General features: G+C 35.4%; 1 protein-coding gene across 1 annotated transcript in view; it reads left to right on the top strand.

Moving 5' to 3' along the window:
• The first annotated feature begins 367 nt into the window (after positions 1-367).
• Positions 368-15,958, top strand: part of LOC116158681 (phosphatidylinositide phosphatase SAC1-like) — a 31,307-nt gene continuing 15,716 nt past the window's right edge. The window contains exons 1-2 of the mRNA XM_031471504.1: positions 368-601; positions 657-1,430. Of these exons, the coding sequence (XP_031327364.1) occupies positions 567-601; positions 657-1,430 (809 nt within the window). The 5' untranslated portion in view covers positions 368-566. The remainder of the gene's footprint in view (positions 602-656; positions 1,431-15,958) is intronic.

The raw sequence follows: 15,958 nt of genomic DNA, 5'->3' as shown, positions 1-15,958 counted from the left end.
TTACAATTTAAACTATTGAAAAGGAAAACCATTTCATTTCTTGCTATTTAAGAAATACAGTAACTACAGAGACAGAGTGGTGTTATTTTTTGTTAGGAGGTCTGCCATATTTGAACTAAATACACCAGATTAGTAAAAATTTACCTGGAAACTATAAGGGGATGAAGTCGTTTTGCTGGAAACAATTGTGGCAATAATGTTGCTAAAGCAAAATCTACCAATCTGATTAAACCCGATCAGCCCAATGATAATTTGGAAAAAACATCGCGGGCATCACACATGGAGCATATGGATGGCATGAGGCCACACTGCTCAGAAAGATGCTCGCATGGACACATATCGTACTGAAAACATAATTGTTTTGGAACTACTGTCTACTGGGATAAAAATTAAATGACAGTGACACTGACAAGTTAACCTAAACCTATAAAATAAATAATTTTAAATGAATCATCTACAATCTACAACACCCTTGTACTTTTATAAAAAGAATAGTTAATATTGTTATTTATAATTTTTGTAGTTTAATATTTAATGTATAAGTTGATTCTAAGCGATTACTAAACATGTTTTACTCCGATGTATATGATGATTTCAACTTGTAAGTATACACAATATAACATTGTAGAGAGAGAATTTAAAATTCTGTTTTTAAGGTTTATAACTCCGGATAAGTTTTACATTTGTCCTAAATTGAGTTCCAAGTATTTGGTAGTGGATCGTGTGTCCGAATCGCTCTCTTTGCAGAGTAATGTAAATGATATTCCTGTTGCTACAAGTTCTCGTGAGTTTTGTGGTTTACTCGGAAGCGTTCGTTTATTGGCCGGCCAGTATCTAATCATAGCTACGAAACGCACTTACGTTGGATCAATTGCCGGTCATGCAGTTTGGTGCCTTGTCTCCAGTGAGCTTATTCCATATAATCGTAGTACTCTCCATTTGAATGCCGAGCAGTTAGATGATAACAATTCATACTTGAGTATGATTAAAAATGTACTGGACACTCCGTATTTGTATTTTAGTTACACTTACGATCTTACTCATACAATGCAACGGTTACATCTAATGGAGCCCGACTTTTTGAATCGTTCCTTATTTGAGAGGGCCGATCATCGCTTCGTATGGAATTCCAATCTAATCAAACAGATATTTCGTCTGGAAATTCACAACTTCTGTCTTCCACTATTGCATGGGTTTATGGCGATTAATGACTTTTCGATCAACGGTTACAACTTTACCTGGACCGTCATTTCAAGAAGAAGCATCAATCGACCCGGTACAAGACTGTTCCGCCGAGGTTTGGATAATGTTGGAAATGTAGCAAATTTCGTCGAAACCGAACAGATTGTGGAGTGCCAGGGTGATAGAGCGAGCTTTGTGCAAATTCGTGGTTCGATACCTCTGTATTGGAGCCAGTATCCGGATTTGAGGTATTGTTCGCAGAGGACTAGCAGTTAAGAGATGCACCCATAAAATTTCTACAGTTCTAGATTGAAAGCCCAGTTATTTAGTACTATAATCAGTACAAGAGAAACAAGGTGCCAAGTTCAGACAGTTCCTAATTTTTGAAATCCCTAGATAATAGCTCGAAAATTTAAAGTAATTTCGGAAGGATGTTGCTCTCTAAACCTTTTAGGCCCTTAGCTTATTTTGAAAAAATATTTGTTTTGTTAGTTCCAGTAGTCAAATCTAGGAAAATCAATGTTAATTCTGGTTAGATCGAACAACTTTGATTTTTGCATTAACTTGCTAAAATTGTATTCATTTTTTTTTCATTTATGAATTCCACCGACATTTTTTTCTTAATTTCCAAATATGAATATTTGTGTATACAATTTCATACCTACTTGTTTCTTACTCTCTACATTGATACTGTTACTTTTGCCTTGAAATTTCAGGGGTAGACAACACTACTTTCTAGTTTTTCTGAGATCCTTTAAAATGATTCAATTATTAGGTACTTGCTCTATAATTGTTTTACAATCACAACAATTGCTGCACCATCGCTGTAATGACTAAACAATTGAACTGACCTGTACACTAATACTGCCAAGTGATTTGGGGAGAATTTTAGAATAATTTATACAAAATCGAAAAGAGCATTTCCAACATTTCTAACCAAAGTCTTCCTCGGTTTCTTCTATGTATGGCTATTAACATTTTTTTGCTGTTATCAAAGAAAAATGTTACAAAAACAGTAGATAAAGACGAAATGTAAAGATGTCGTGACTTTGCGCGGCATGTATCTAAGATGTTTGTTTTGTCCCTGTTGGTTCAATTTTTGCTGTATTAAAGAATACAACCTGGGTGAATTCTTTTGGTCCGAGGAGTTGAGATCTCATTGTTTTTGTTGCCTCCAATAGATTTTGTTTTTTTTTTCATTCATCAAGGCTATTTGATTAAAATACAAAAACCGTTGATATAACTGGTATCTTATTTTTAGCGCATTTCCACAAAAATAAAAAAAAAATGCGCTATTGTGGCCACTTTGTCCGTCCGTCCGTCCGTCCGCTCCGTCCGCTAACTTTGCGACGCTACTAGTTTTTATCTTAAGAGCTATTGTTCTACTTTTTTCGCTATTTGGTTCGTTATGGTGTCGAGTCTTGTACCAAGGAAGGATTTTTTTCTGTACCGCTTACAAAAAAAGTTAGTGTAAAAAAAAACAAAAAACCGTTTTTCACATGTTCCATAATTTTACACTTTTGCCGTTTATTAACGATCCTAGAGATCGTTTTATAATTTTGCATTGCTATCTGTCGCCTGCCGGTTGTCTCTCCGTCTGTTCCTTTGTNATAAATTTTAATTAAGTATTTTAATCGGAAATTTGCAGTACAAGTAAACAACGTTTAAGGTTTATTAGCCCGAGTCTTTAATTAGGTCTCATTGACAATTAAAGTTAAAGGATTACATTTATTTGCATATTGAGAATAGGTTTTTGAGTAAATACTGAAAATGAGTTGAAAACTAATTAAACCTTAATACGAGGTTTATTTATACATTTTCCACAAAATTCATTTCAAAACGAGAGAATCATAATTAAAAGTGTATACTTTATTTAAACGAACTTTTTTTTAAAATTCGGGATGAATATAACTGAACGGTAAATTGATTATACGTAAATATATTTCTGCTGATTATGTATTTGTGTATGAAATTCAAATCGACGCGGTTGTGTAATTATAATTATAAAAAAGTTCCTTTAAATATGATTTTAGTATTACATAGACGATAATGCTGTTTAATTTAAAATATGCGACGTGTCATGACCGTCTCCGCCATGAATAGTGGGAATAAATTTAGGACTATACCTATAAAGCTAGCCGCGCGTAATTCAGTTCGTTCTAATGGTATTTGAGTAAATTTAATGCAGTTTTTCGCTAACGCTTAAAATTTTATGGCTGTACGTGACGATATGAAAATTTACATAAGACCTCTCTTAATTTTAAATTTTCGCAAACCTTACAGGATCCGCGATGTAGTCTACGGCAGGTGTTGAAAATAAAATAAAACCCTCGTAGTTCCAACACTTGCCAACTACGGCGGCGTCGATCGAGTCGTGTGCATTTAAGGGTAATGTAGAATTCCAAGCTTGCACGAGTAATTTTTTATTATCCGTCGAGGATTTTGAGGAGAGCCAGAGAGACGTGATTACCAGATAATTCCACAGGAAGAGTAGGAAGTAAAACTTCTCAAAAGGGAGGATAACATCAAAAGATTACGTCCCGCTAAGACGTAAGCTTACAAAGACATCACTCAGTTGATCTTTTAATATTTATATTGAGAAGACCTCTTGACGTATTGATTAGGTACTTATACTCATCATAGATGCATATATTACACTCATTTCAAAAACTACAGTTTTTTTACTTTCAATTATAATGTCACAACATTTCACAATCTCGCTAAGCTAGTAACATTTGACAGTTTTTTATTAAAGACTAATTTTGACTAATATTAAGTAATTGTAGAATGCACAACTGTACCTAGCCGGAAGATGACATTTTGTAGTGGAGTGCCGCTAGTAACGTAAAATCGAGCGTAAAATAGCCCCACGGCAATAAAACCAAATTTAAAAGAAGTTCATTATGTAGTAACCTCCACTAATAAGATTAGCAAATTTTGTACCTACTAATTTTGTACAACGGATACCAGATTCTGTACCCCTACCTTTTAATCGTTAGGACCAAATCTGCATTGGGATTGCGACTTAACGCCAAAATCCCAGATTCTTAAACATTTTTGTGTCATCATTTTCTACTCATTTTGCACTAATTTGTATCGTAAATAACAAGTCTTGTACCACTACCTTTTAACCACTAGGGCTAAATCTACATTGGGGTTGAAACTTAATGCCACAACCCCAAGGGGTACATGACGTTAATAAGCCCCCCAATGTATGATCATGAAATTAATAAAAATGGCTAGAGTTTTCAATAAAAAAAATTACGGAAAAAGTCGTAAATTTTCTACAATCTTAATTAAAAGTTCACTCCATTTCCTCGAAATCTGGTATTATTTTACTTATATTTCGTCATTCTTAAGTTGGCGAAACTGAAAAATTTTAAGTGATAGATTTCTTTACTCAATAATCTTTCAATGGTCAACGACGTGTTGCAGTTGATAACCTTGTCTGAATTGAATGTAATGGCCAGTCCTTGTACTTTATTAAGGCAAAAATGAATTACTCTTTCTAGGAGCTTCGAAATAGTTGATGGTAAACTGATTGTTCTGAGCTGTTACTACCTTTCTACTACTCTCGCGGTTTAGGGAACTTAAGTTTAGTATTGTTGCATGTTTCCGTCTATATATTTGGGAAATACCCTAATCTTAGGCAAATGACCAAATACGCGGACGTTTTTTGGTAATTTTTTTAAAATATGATATTTGGTATTGTATTGTCGCCTGGCGATTTCTTAAGTGATAGGTTTTTGATAATTAGGACGAGTTCCTTGGCCGTGGCCAGTTCAAAGTTTCATTTTAACGTGTGTGCATAGCTCATACCTCGTAAAAAATATTAAAAAACCGTGTGTGCATGTGTATAATAATAGATGGTTGCGCATCTATAGAAACTATTTTTGAATGTACAGGGTGTCTCACTTTTACGGTGTAAATAAATAACTGTTTTTTTTTTAAATAGAACATCCTGTATATTTTTACGTGTTTGAATGTCACTTGTTAACCCTTTAAATTGAACGCTATTCGCTTTTCGATTTTTTGTCAATGTTGCCATCTTATTAATTTTTTTCCGAATACTTCTCTATAAGGCAGGCCCAGACCTTGTTTTTTGAAGTTAGGAAATACATTTGAGAAATAATTTTAAACCGAGTAAAGGGCTACTTTGATATTGATAATAAGAAAGTTGTATTTAGTGATACGGGTACACGGTGTTCACAAGAAAATGGTAAAATTTCCAAATTTGTGCCATAACTATTTTTAGTACATTTTTTAAAATTAAAAAAATGTGCAATTGTTTGCGTTTTGTCCGTCCGTCTGCCCGTCTGTCCGGACCCACTTCTGCAGTTTTGAACTACTTTTAGGGGAATGGTCCTAAAGTCCTGGAAATTTTTGCAATATGTATCCTATACCTTGCACGTGTGCCAGACGGCCATCAAATTTCGCTGTCTTAAAGGGGGGAACAAGCGACAAGGTCATTTCCGGTTGACGAGTATTGACCAAAATTTTATCACTTAGTCCCTTGACCATTGTTTACCTATACAAAACAGAACTGGAAAATTCGAAACCGTTCGTGAGTTATCATGTACACGGACGAATGGACAGACGGGCAGAAAGTACAAAACATAAACTCACTCTTTGTCGCTCGTTAATAAATAAACAGCTCATTTACAAAATGGAAACGAAAACGAAAGTGGAGGTGATACTGAATTTTTTGGACTGCTCCCGAGATAAAAGATACTGCCAACTCTGCGATTGAAAGTCTACCCACGAAGTCCAAGCTACAGTGAATTTTATGACTGGCCTATAAAGGAAAATGTCGAGATAGTGTCAGAAAACGTTTTGCTGTCGTATCTAGGGCTGGGCGATTACGGGTTTGAATAATCGATAATCGATTATGAAAAATAATCGATTACACTGATTAATCGATTAATCAAATAATCGATTAATCACATAATCGATTAATCAAATAATCGATTAATCAAATAATCGATTAATCAAATCATCGATTAATCAAATTATCGATTAATCAAATCATCGATTAACCAAATAATCGATTAATCACCTAATCGTTTAATCAAAAGTCGATTGTCACATACAAGGAGTGATAAATATCTGTTTGTATGCATTAATACGTTAATTATTTAATAATAAAAAAAAAAAATAATTCCATTACTCTTTTCATCAAATCGTTCATTACTAGGCAGCCTGGTTCGAATCCGGGTTCGGGCATGGATATTTGCAAATGCATAGTGGGTTGGTTGGTAGAACAGCCTTGGCTGAAACCCTGCCCATTTGAAAATGAAGGTCAAAAATAAAAATAAATAAATAAAAATAAATGATTAGGCAGCTTACTCTCGATGAGGTGTGCTTGAATTTGATGATACAATCTTAATTCATTTTAGTTGCTTAAAGTTTTAACGTTTTAACATCCGCTATAAAATAAAATAATTTTTTATTCATTATGATCAAACAGTATATCTGCCTCTGTTTATAATTATTGATGTATGGTTTTTGGTTTTATCGCTAAGGCTAAGACGGCCAACGACATTATGAAATGAAAATCACTATCTGTTGCATTACCGCTGATCTTTGCATACGCGCCTTTTATTAGGTTAACGTCCGCATTCATATTAAAAAAATAATAATAATAATAATATATATAATAATAATAATAATTTATTGCCATAAGTTTTACATTTTGTAAACATTAGCATTGTCAGAGAAAAAATAAAGATTATACGAAATAAAGATTATACGAAATGGGCGTTGTATAGGGTTAGTCGTGTTAAATAAAGTTTCAACTCATATTTAAAACGATGCGTTGGCATTATTTTTTTAAGTGACAGTGGTAGCATATTATATGCTTTAATGGCGGATTAATAAGGTCCTTTCTCAAATGATGCAGTTCTATGTAGAGGAATTCTCAAATCTTTGTTGGTACGAGTCAGCATTGCGTCATATGTTTCAGCGTTAGTAGTAAACAAAGAGGGATTTTTTTTTACAAACATTACTAGGGAGTATACATATAATGCAGGAACAGTCATTATGCCCAATGCAGTAAAATGTGTTCTAGCAGATGATAGTGGTTTTGCGCCAGAAATAGCTCTTATTATCTGCTTTTGAGCGATAAATATTTGCTGAGAGTGACTACTAGAGCCCCAGAACATAATGCCATACAATATGTGGCACTGAACGTACGAAAAATAAAACATTTTAATACCATTTATAGAGATTTGAGTCCTAAGACGCCTTATAAGGTAACAGATTGAACTTAGTTTGCGCCTAAGCTGATTGCAGTACGCTGACCATTTCAGTTGAGAATCTAATGTAACTCCAAGAAACTTTGTTTCATTGCTTTGTGGTACCGTTTTGTCACCATTGCGCACATACAATGACCACGCATTATTTTTACCATACACCGATAATACCGTCTTTTTGTGATTTAATTCTAAGGAATTATTCCTACACCATTGGTCCATTTTATAGACAATATGAGATGCTCGGGAGGATAGTTGGCAAACATTGGGCGCCGATATTATACATGAAGTGTCATCAGCAAATTGATAGACTGACGTTACGGGGAGTGAATGACTAAGATCATTGGTATAGAGTACGAATAGAATGGGACCGAGTATCGACCCTTGGGGTACTCCATGGTTAATGGTCAACGGTGATGAGTAAGCAGTTTGTAAATTACTGTCAACAGTATGCGTAAAACACACTCTTAAAGTTCTGTTTTCTAAATAGGATTTAATTAATTTAAGTCCATTTCCTCTAAAACCGTATCTTTCTAATTTTGATAACAGTACACCGTGGTTCAGAGTATCGAACGCCTTACATAAGTCGAAATAAATGGCCGCGACACATTGACGTCTGTCTAATTCATTTAATATATGAGATATGGAATGAAAAATTGCGTTATGAGTTGTGGAGTTCGGTATAAATCCAAATTGTGACGCAGAAATGATCTTATTCCTTATCAGAAATTTCAGCATTCTTTCAAATATTACCTTTTCAAATATTTTTGAAAATACAGAAGGAACTGACAATAAACGATAGTTGTTGATGTCACCCATGTTTCCTTTTTTGTGTAGCGGAATAGTTTTTGAACTACTTTTTAGCATCGTGGGAAATTCAGCTGTAGAGAGGCATACATTTATCAATTCACTTAAAGGTGCAGATATGTAAGGGGCTGCCGCTTTTACAATTTTGGTGGGAATTTCATCTAAACCTGTTGATTGTTTATTTGGAAGGCAGGTAATTACATTAAGAATTTCACGTGGGGTAGTTGGATAGAAGTAAATAGTTTCATTCGTGGACACAATGTCTTTCACGGTGTGAGTCTGAATATGCGCAGGAATACGTAGTTCTGCAAATTTATTAGCAAACGCATTGACTATCGTTTGGGGATCAGTAATTAAAGTTTGACCAATTTGAAGTTCTATTTGATTGTGATTATTGGATTTTCCTATGATGCCATTAATTATGTTCCAAGCTACTTTAGATTTATTTTTATTGGCCATAGCGATCTGTGATTCGTTTACAGAGATTTTATAATTATTTATGAATGCACAGTATTTCTTTTTTTCTGAAAGATATTTTTGTTTAACTAGTTCAATATGCGTTGTTTTATACAGGCGATAGAGATCTTTAATGTAATTAGTCCACGGTGTTAAATTATTTGGCATCCAGTTATTTGTACGAAGTTTAATAAGTCTTCTTTTTTTTGGAAATGAAAGGTCAAAATGGTAATAAAATATATTATAGAATGCTTCATACTTAGCATTAACACAATTACTGCCTAGCATGTCCTTCCAGTTCTCAGTAGATATTTTAGATAAGAATAAAGTCACATTGTCTGACGTGTAAAGGCGCTTACAAATATAGGTATTATTGTTTGACACTGATGCTTTTAATTCCATTACTTGAGCATAATGATCGGATAAGGTACAGTCTATAACATGACAGCTTAGTATATCATTATGAGAAATATTAGTAAACATGTGATCAATACAAGTGGACGTTTCAGCTGCGACTCGAGTTGGTTGGTTGACATACGATTGCATTCCATAAGAATTGAAAATTTCAAATAACCTCATGGTTTGAGAATTTTCTACACATGTATTGATATTCCAATCACCACACGCATTCTCATTAGTTCAGAAATTTTGTAAGCTTCGAACAAGACAGAATTAACAATATTAAAAAATAAGTCAAAATTGGCTTTAATGTTAGTTGGTGATCTGTAAAAACATATTAGTACATATTGATCAGTTGTCCCGCAAATTTTGATAACACAATATTCAACAATGGCAGAATGCCATATTTTCCCAGATACTCGACCATATCGTTAACGTAGATTAGAAAAAGCATTGGAGCAAGGGTACTTCCCTGTGGAGTCCCAATATCGATATTAAATTGTTCTGATTTCTCTCCCTTTATGTGAACTCTGAAACTTCTATCCGACACGAAGGAAATCACCAATTCGTTAACTTTTCCTCTAATGCCTGCTGCATTTAATTTTTCTGCAAGTAGTTCATGGTCTACAGTGTCGAAAGCCCGTGAGATGTCGAGGAGCGCTGCGATCACTACCCTCCCACGGTCCAGTTCTTTATGAATTTCCTGGATGAAATCAATCGTGGCAGTTTCTGTTGAGCGGTTTTCTCTAAATCCGTGCTGAGAATGACTTAAGACATTGTTGTTATTCAAAAATGCAGAGATTTTATCGCACACAATTTCCTCAATTATTTTTGAAAACACTGATAGCACTGAAATTGGTCTGTAGTTAGACGGGTCCTTTGGATCCAGTTTTTTGTACACTGGTATAACTTTTGCTACTTTTAACTGGGTCGGGAATTTACCGCATTGTATCGATACATTTATCAGTATAGATAGATAGTACGCGAAAGCAACGCGGCACTCTTTCACTATGGCGATAGGAACTTCATCAGGACCTTTCGATTTTTTATTACCTAGAGCGTTTATGACATCCAACACACAATTTTCGGTCACAGGTGGCATAAAAAATGACTTAGGACAGAAATTTAGTTGTTTCGTGAAGTCTTTGCTGCGGTTTATAGGATTTGTGCTAACCAAATTTTGGATAGAATTTACGAAGAAATTTCCAAAATAGTTAGATACTTCATAAGGATCTTTAAGAATCTGTCCGTGACTATGGCTAATTAATCGATTTTTCCTGGCTCGGGTGCCAGATCTATAAGCTACAAAATGCAGAAAGAACGAACCAAATATCTTAAAACCTGTAGGAGTAGTTAAGGCTTCCGGACGGCCGGACGGAGAAAGTGGCCGTTCAACATGTTGGAAAGTGCGCAAAAAAATTATAGTAAAAAATCAATTGAATCAAATGAATTACTGTTTTCTGAATTTTTTTATCTTAATATTTGTATCACCCTCAGTTTGTTTTGCGCTATTTCAAAAAATAATTATCCCATGCAAGTACAACATCAGTACGTCAGCTCGAAACGCACAATTGCTTCCAAACAGTAATAGAAGTGAGATTGCAGATAAAGGTAGTTTCTATGGACAGGCATTTGTTCTGCTTTAAGCAGGCCTTCCACGTGCATTCATTTCATCGAACTTGGAGTGTACACTCCTACAAACAGACCAAGTTCGAACGTGGAAGGGGTCATCGCGCAAAGTTTGCATCGTTCTTGGTGCGGAGCGAAGAGTTTTGCCAATCCTAAATTCTTGGCGCGGGGCGATGCTGGGCGCGTGGATGTGGTTGTCGCTCCTGGAGTTAAGACATAAGTGAAATAAATTTACGCATTGTAGTATATGAGGAACCGAAAACGCATATCGTTGTTTTCGCGTGCACATTCGTACCTGTATGTGTTCGCCAAGTTTGTACGAACCATGTGCGAACGTGGAAGTGGTGTTTCAACATTCTGTTCCAAGTTCGAAGTCGTGGCGTTAATTCAAAGTTCGATGAAGTGAATGCACGTGGAAGGCCTGTTTTACATTCATACAGTTGATCTAAGTATATACACTTCCAAAAGTACTAAACAGTGGAGTGTTACTAGAAGATATCAGGATCCAGTTGGGGGCTTCCGCTAGAAAACCTATCCAGATACGAAACCGAAAACCAAGCAAGGTACGTGCCACAACGTTTTATTGATGTATTTTGTATGGCTCAGTTTAAATTTTAATTTCGCCAAAGTTATACTTAATCTATGGTCCTTCAGTCCACCGAATTGAACATTAACTCAAAATCATACATTATTATATCTCATTGTTATATGCTATTACTTTTGTGTTTAAATATATTTGTACATGATAAAATTATTTATATAAAGTTTCATTTTTAATCAAGCTGTAAAGAGTTTTAAACAATGGCAAACAATACTATTAAGTCAGACCATAATAAATGGATTCTTTAGATATTTCATACATATTATTTTACCCAATATTTATTTGATTTTGGCCCTTGGTTTACCTTTGAATGCCCCAAAATGGTATTCGTTACCCAGTATTGCTGTGAAAAAATGGAAAAATGACAGTTTTTTTGGTTAAATGGCTGAAAACGAATTCGACTGGACTATTTTTTCGGACAAAGCCCATTCATGTGGCTTTTTGTAAATCGTTTACGATTACTATTTTAACTTAATAGTCGCACTTCTTTAAAGTTAAGGCTCAGGAATTTGGTACATACTTGCAACTATATTCATGTTGTTCATTGTCACAATATGTAGATTTTAAAGAGAAGTGTTTTGCATTATTTATTTTATAGTGTATGAATTAGATGGGTGCGGGTATTCGCGATCTTGAAGGTCGTTTTGATATCTCTGGCTGAGATAAGCGTTAATAGATAATAAATTATATTACTTGTTTCTGCAAATACTACTCCATGTGTCCCAATAATTCTGCAATGCGCTTGTGCAGGCACGACATTTTTGAACAAAACTCTGTTTATCCTATACAAGGAGAAACTTACATTTTCTCGCCTGTGTGAGGACGCGAAAGAAGACAATTGCACGCATGGAGCGAGAAAATTCAATTTTGTCGGCTAGGCGAGAAAAAAATACGCCTTATGTAAGCTAGATGGCGCGGTTGTAATAAAATGTCAAAGAAGTTATTTCTTTTTAATTAAATAAGAAACATAAAATCGTCAACACTGATTTAATAATTAAATTTACCCTATGTTCACTTTATTTTACTGAATTCAAGAATTTATTTAATTACCGCGAACCTCTCTCTATATACCTATCAATGTTTCGTGAATTTGAATACTTTCCCAACATCACGTGACCAATTCAAACGTTTCAAACCTAAGTCATAATCTTCCATTTACTTTCAATAACGAGCATCTGTGTCAATACATTTAACACCAAGATTTACATGTACTCTGCACTGTAAGTAGAACACCGCTTATGCGCAATAAGTAGCATTTTAACATACGAGACTACCCCGAAGTTAAAATGTGTCCAGTGTGACTGTAAGGAATGAATAAATCTATTTATAAAACACATTTTTTTAAAATACAAGATCATCAAGGATTTAAAGTGTGCCCATTGCGCTTTCGTCGCCAAGCATAAATCCAGTCTTAAAAGCATCTAACATTTGACAAGACATGGATACTGCGAAGGATTTAAAATGTAACCGGTGTGATTTTGTCCCTGAAAACACACATTCAATTTTAAAACACATTTGTTAATACAGAAGACCAGTAATAATTTCAAATGCGCCTGGTATTAATTACAACCCCTTAAATCCCGTTATTTTCTAAGGAAATAATCACGCGCCAGTGAAAGGCCGGAAATGTCAACTCAGTTCGCACATGATCGGTATTCTCCACTTGCACCTCTGCTCTGTTGCATCGTGACTCCCTTCGGTGACTCCGCACTGTGCAATCGCAAGCGCGCTAGAATTTGAATTTGCGTTGAACTGTATTATAAGGGAAAGGGGTAAATCTACGAGTAAAAAATATACTCGTGGGCCCACTTAGATTGCACCGTTTCGTAAAATTTTTTTCGCGTAGTCAGCAGGAAACGTGGAAATAAACAAAACAAACGCGTGCACGTTGACGCGTTAAAGCAAATCCAAATTCAAGCGCTTGCGGTCGGACGTTGTTGAGGGATTAATTTTAAATGTAAGTGTATAGGATAAAAAATATTGTGTGCACCACGGCACGAAAGTTGTTTTCCGGGCCTCAGGAAGTGGCCAGCCTCGGCTGCGCCTCGCCTGGGCCTCGCCTGGCCATATCTTCCTTCGCCCCGGAAAACAACCACTTTCCCGCCTTGGTACACAAAGTACTATTTCTTTCGCCTGTCTTACGGTCTCAGTGCCGAGATGTCAAACCATAAGATGAACGGTCGGAGGGATTGAAGTAACATAGATATATCATTATCTTAATTACATTACCATAAACCCGCTGAAAACGTTGCTCAGATACAAGTATGTAAATATTGAAATCTTCTCGGCAAATAACCGCGATAACACAGTATTGTGCCAAAAGATTGCATCTAATGTAGTTATATAGGGTGAGGTGAGTTGTTTTTCCACTTTCACTATGGGGATTTCGTAAATCGTATGAGATACAAAGTCGCTTAAATGGGCAAAGTTATACATAATTTTATGCTGATTAATTTCCGCTTTCAAAGTACCTCTAAAATTAATATAATCGGTAAAATGAGTAAGTTCGCATACGAGAAAAAAACTCACCCTGTAGAAACGTTTGCTTTAAAGCGCGCATAATGTGCGGTATAAACATGGAATTTCGAAAAAATCGCAATTTTTTGCCCTTTTAACCCATTTTTCTAAACGGATTAATAGCTAATGGCTAGTTTGTGTATGCGGTCGTTCTCTACTAGAGGGTTTAATTGAGTAGGTACCTGTAAAGTGCCATTGATCTGAAATCACATTTTTTATTTGAAAACTAATTTTCCTTCAAAATATCAAAGTAAGTATACATGGTATTGTATTAAAAAAGCAATTATTTTGCTTCCTCATGTTCTTCAAGTCAGTTTTTCTTTACTTGGAATATACCCGTTTTAGCATACCTACAATTCACTTCGATTCGATCGTATCCTTTTACTTAGTATGAACCACACCTTTGTTGTGGTACTCAACCTTGAACTTTTCTCTTCACAGATCCCACGTTGGTAATCTCCCGGTATATACTTACCTTAGTTACTGTATCCTGTATAAGTATATATTTGGGTAAACGTGTGTTTTTAGATAACGAGGTTCATTAATTTGTTTTGCTCTTACTAGTTTAAACAATGGCTGCTCTACCAACCGCTATACAACTGTATACAACCAACCCAACCCACTATACAAATAAGTACATACCACTTGTTTGTAAGTTTTCACACAATCTAAAGTCGTAAAATATGGTTTTCTCTGTCTGAGTGTGGTAAGTGCGTTGGCACAGGCACAGATGCTCCTTATTGCAAGTAAATGGGGTGGCTATATCTATGGAGTATACAGGCTGATTCAAATTCGAGGGCCACCATGGGGATCTCGGGAGCTGTAAGAGGATAGGTAGTTTAAATTTGGCAAGGTTTCGAAATAAATAACACATTATTATGGCCACTTTTTCTCTCTACAAGATGCTAGTTTCAAATTTTAAATCCGACGTTTCGTCTCCGGTTGACCATCAACTTTCTTTTTTCTTATGGAAGTTATTTTTGACTTTTTGTGCCATTTTATAGAGAATTTAAAAGAGAGTTCAAAAATATAAACATCACAATTTTTTTAATTACCTATTCAAATATTTTCTTTTTTTCCTAGAAAACTTTGTCTTAGATAGTGTACGTACGTAGTTGCTTGCGTTCTTACGAATTAATAGCGCTATTTATGATTAAAAGATAGTGATGTTTACATTTTTGAAATCAGAATAAAATTCTCCATCAATTGACAAAAAGTAAAAATTACTTCCATAAGAAAAAACAAAGTTGATCATTGTTGACTGGAGACGAAACGTCAACCTTAAAATTTAAAAGTAGCATCTTGTAGGGGGGGGGGGAGGGGCCATAATAATGAATCATTTATTTTGAAATATCTTTTTAAGTAACTTCAGTCAAAAATAAAAACGATTTTGCAAAGTTTCGGCTTTTTCCGGATATCTCCGAAAGTAGTCGGAATTCTTTAAGTTCCAAAACTGCATTTTGTTAAGCATCAAAATACGCAACTTTGCTAGATTTAAACTACTTACAGTTCCCAAAATCCCCATGGTGTCCCTCGAATTTGAACCACCCTGTATATTATGATGATTGCTATCTGATTATTACCGTGAAAAACGACGTAGCCGAACACTGATAATGTAACAAACATAACCTCACCTGATTGGCTAACGGACAAACGGAAACTTATGAACGGAGAACCTATGTTTAGGATTAAGGCCTGACTTCTGTACTTGCGCTGCAAGGTTAAGGCGCGTTTAGAGGTATCCAGTACTGGCATTGTGGGAATACTTTTCGTGCCAGTCCAGCGCTAGCCGCCGACGCTGGAACAAATAGAGAGCGAGTCTTGCCAGTAGTTGCCAACTCCTTTCCCCATACAACCGCGCCAGCCACTCGATACCTGTAAACCACCTTGGTAGAGGGCTTTGCCAGCCAAGAATTGGCAGGCCGGTGCGACTAGCGCCAGCTACTGGATACGCCTAAATGTGCGCGCCTTGACGTTGAAAGTTGTTGTATTAACCAATTGCCTCGCTGTTACATAGATGGCGATACTGCGTACAGACTAATTTCACCTATTAATTTTATGCATTGCGAATGGTTCATTCATTAATTTTGCTCATTAATTCAAAATCTTATGAATC

Source organism: Photinus pyralis, unplaced genomic scaffold, assembly GCF_008802855.1.
Source record: "Photinus pyralis isolate 1611_PpyrPB1 unplaced genomic scaffold, Ppyr1.3 Ppyr1.4_LG1, whole genome shotgun sequence".
In the NCBI taxonomy this organism is placed as follows: domain Eukaryota; kingdom Metazoa; phylum Arthropoda; class Insecta; order Coleoptera; family Lampyridae; genus Photinus; species Photinus pyralis.
This window is presented reverse-complemented; position numbering and strand designations above follow the sequence as displayed.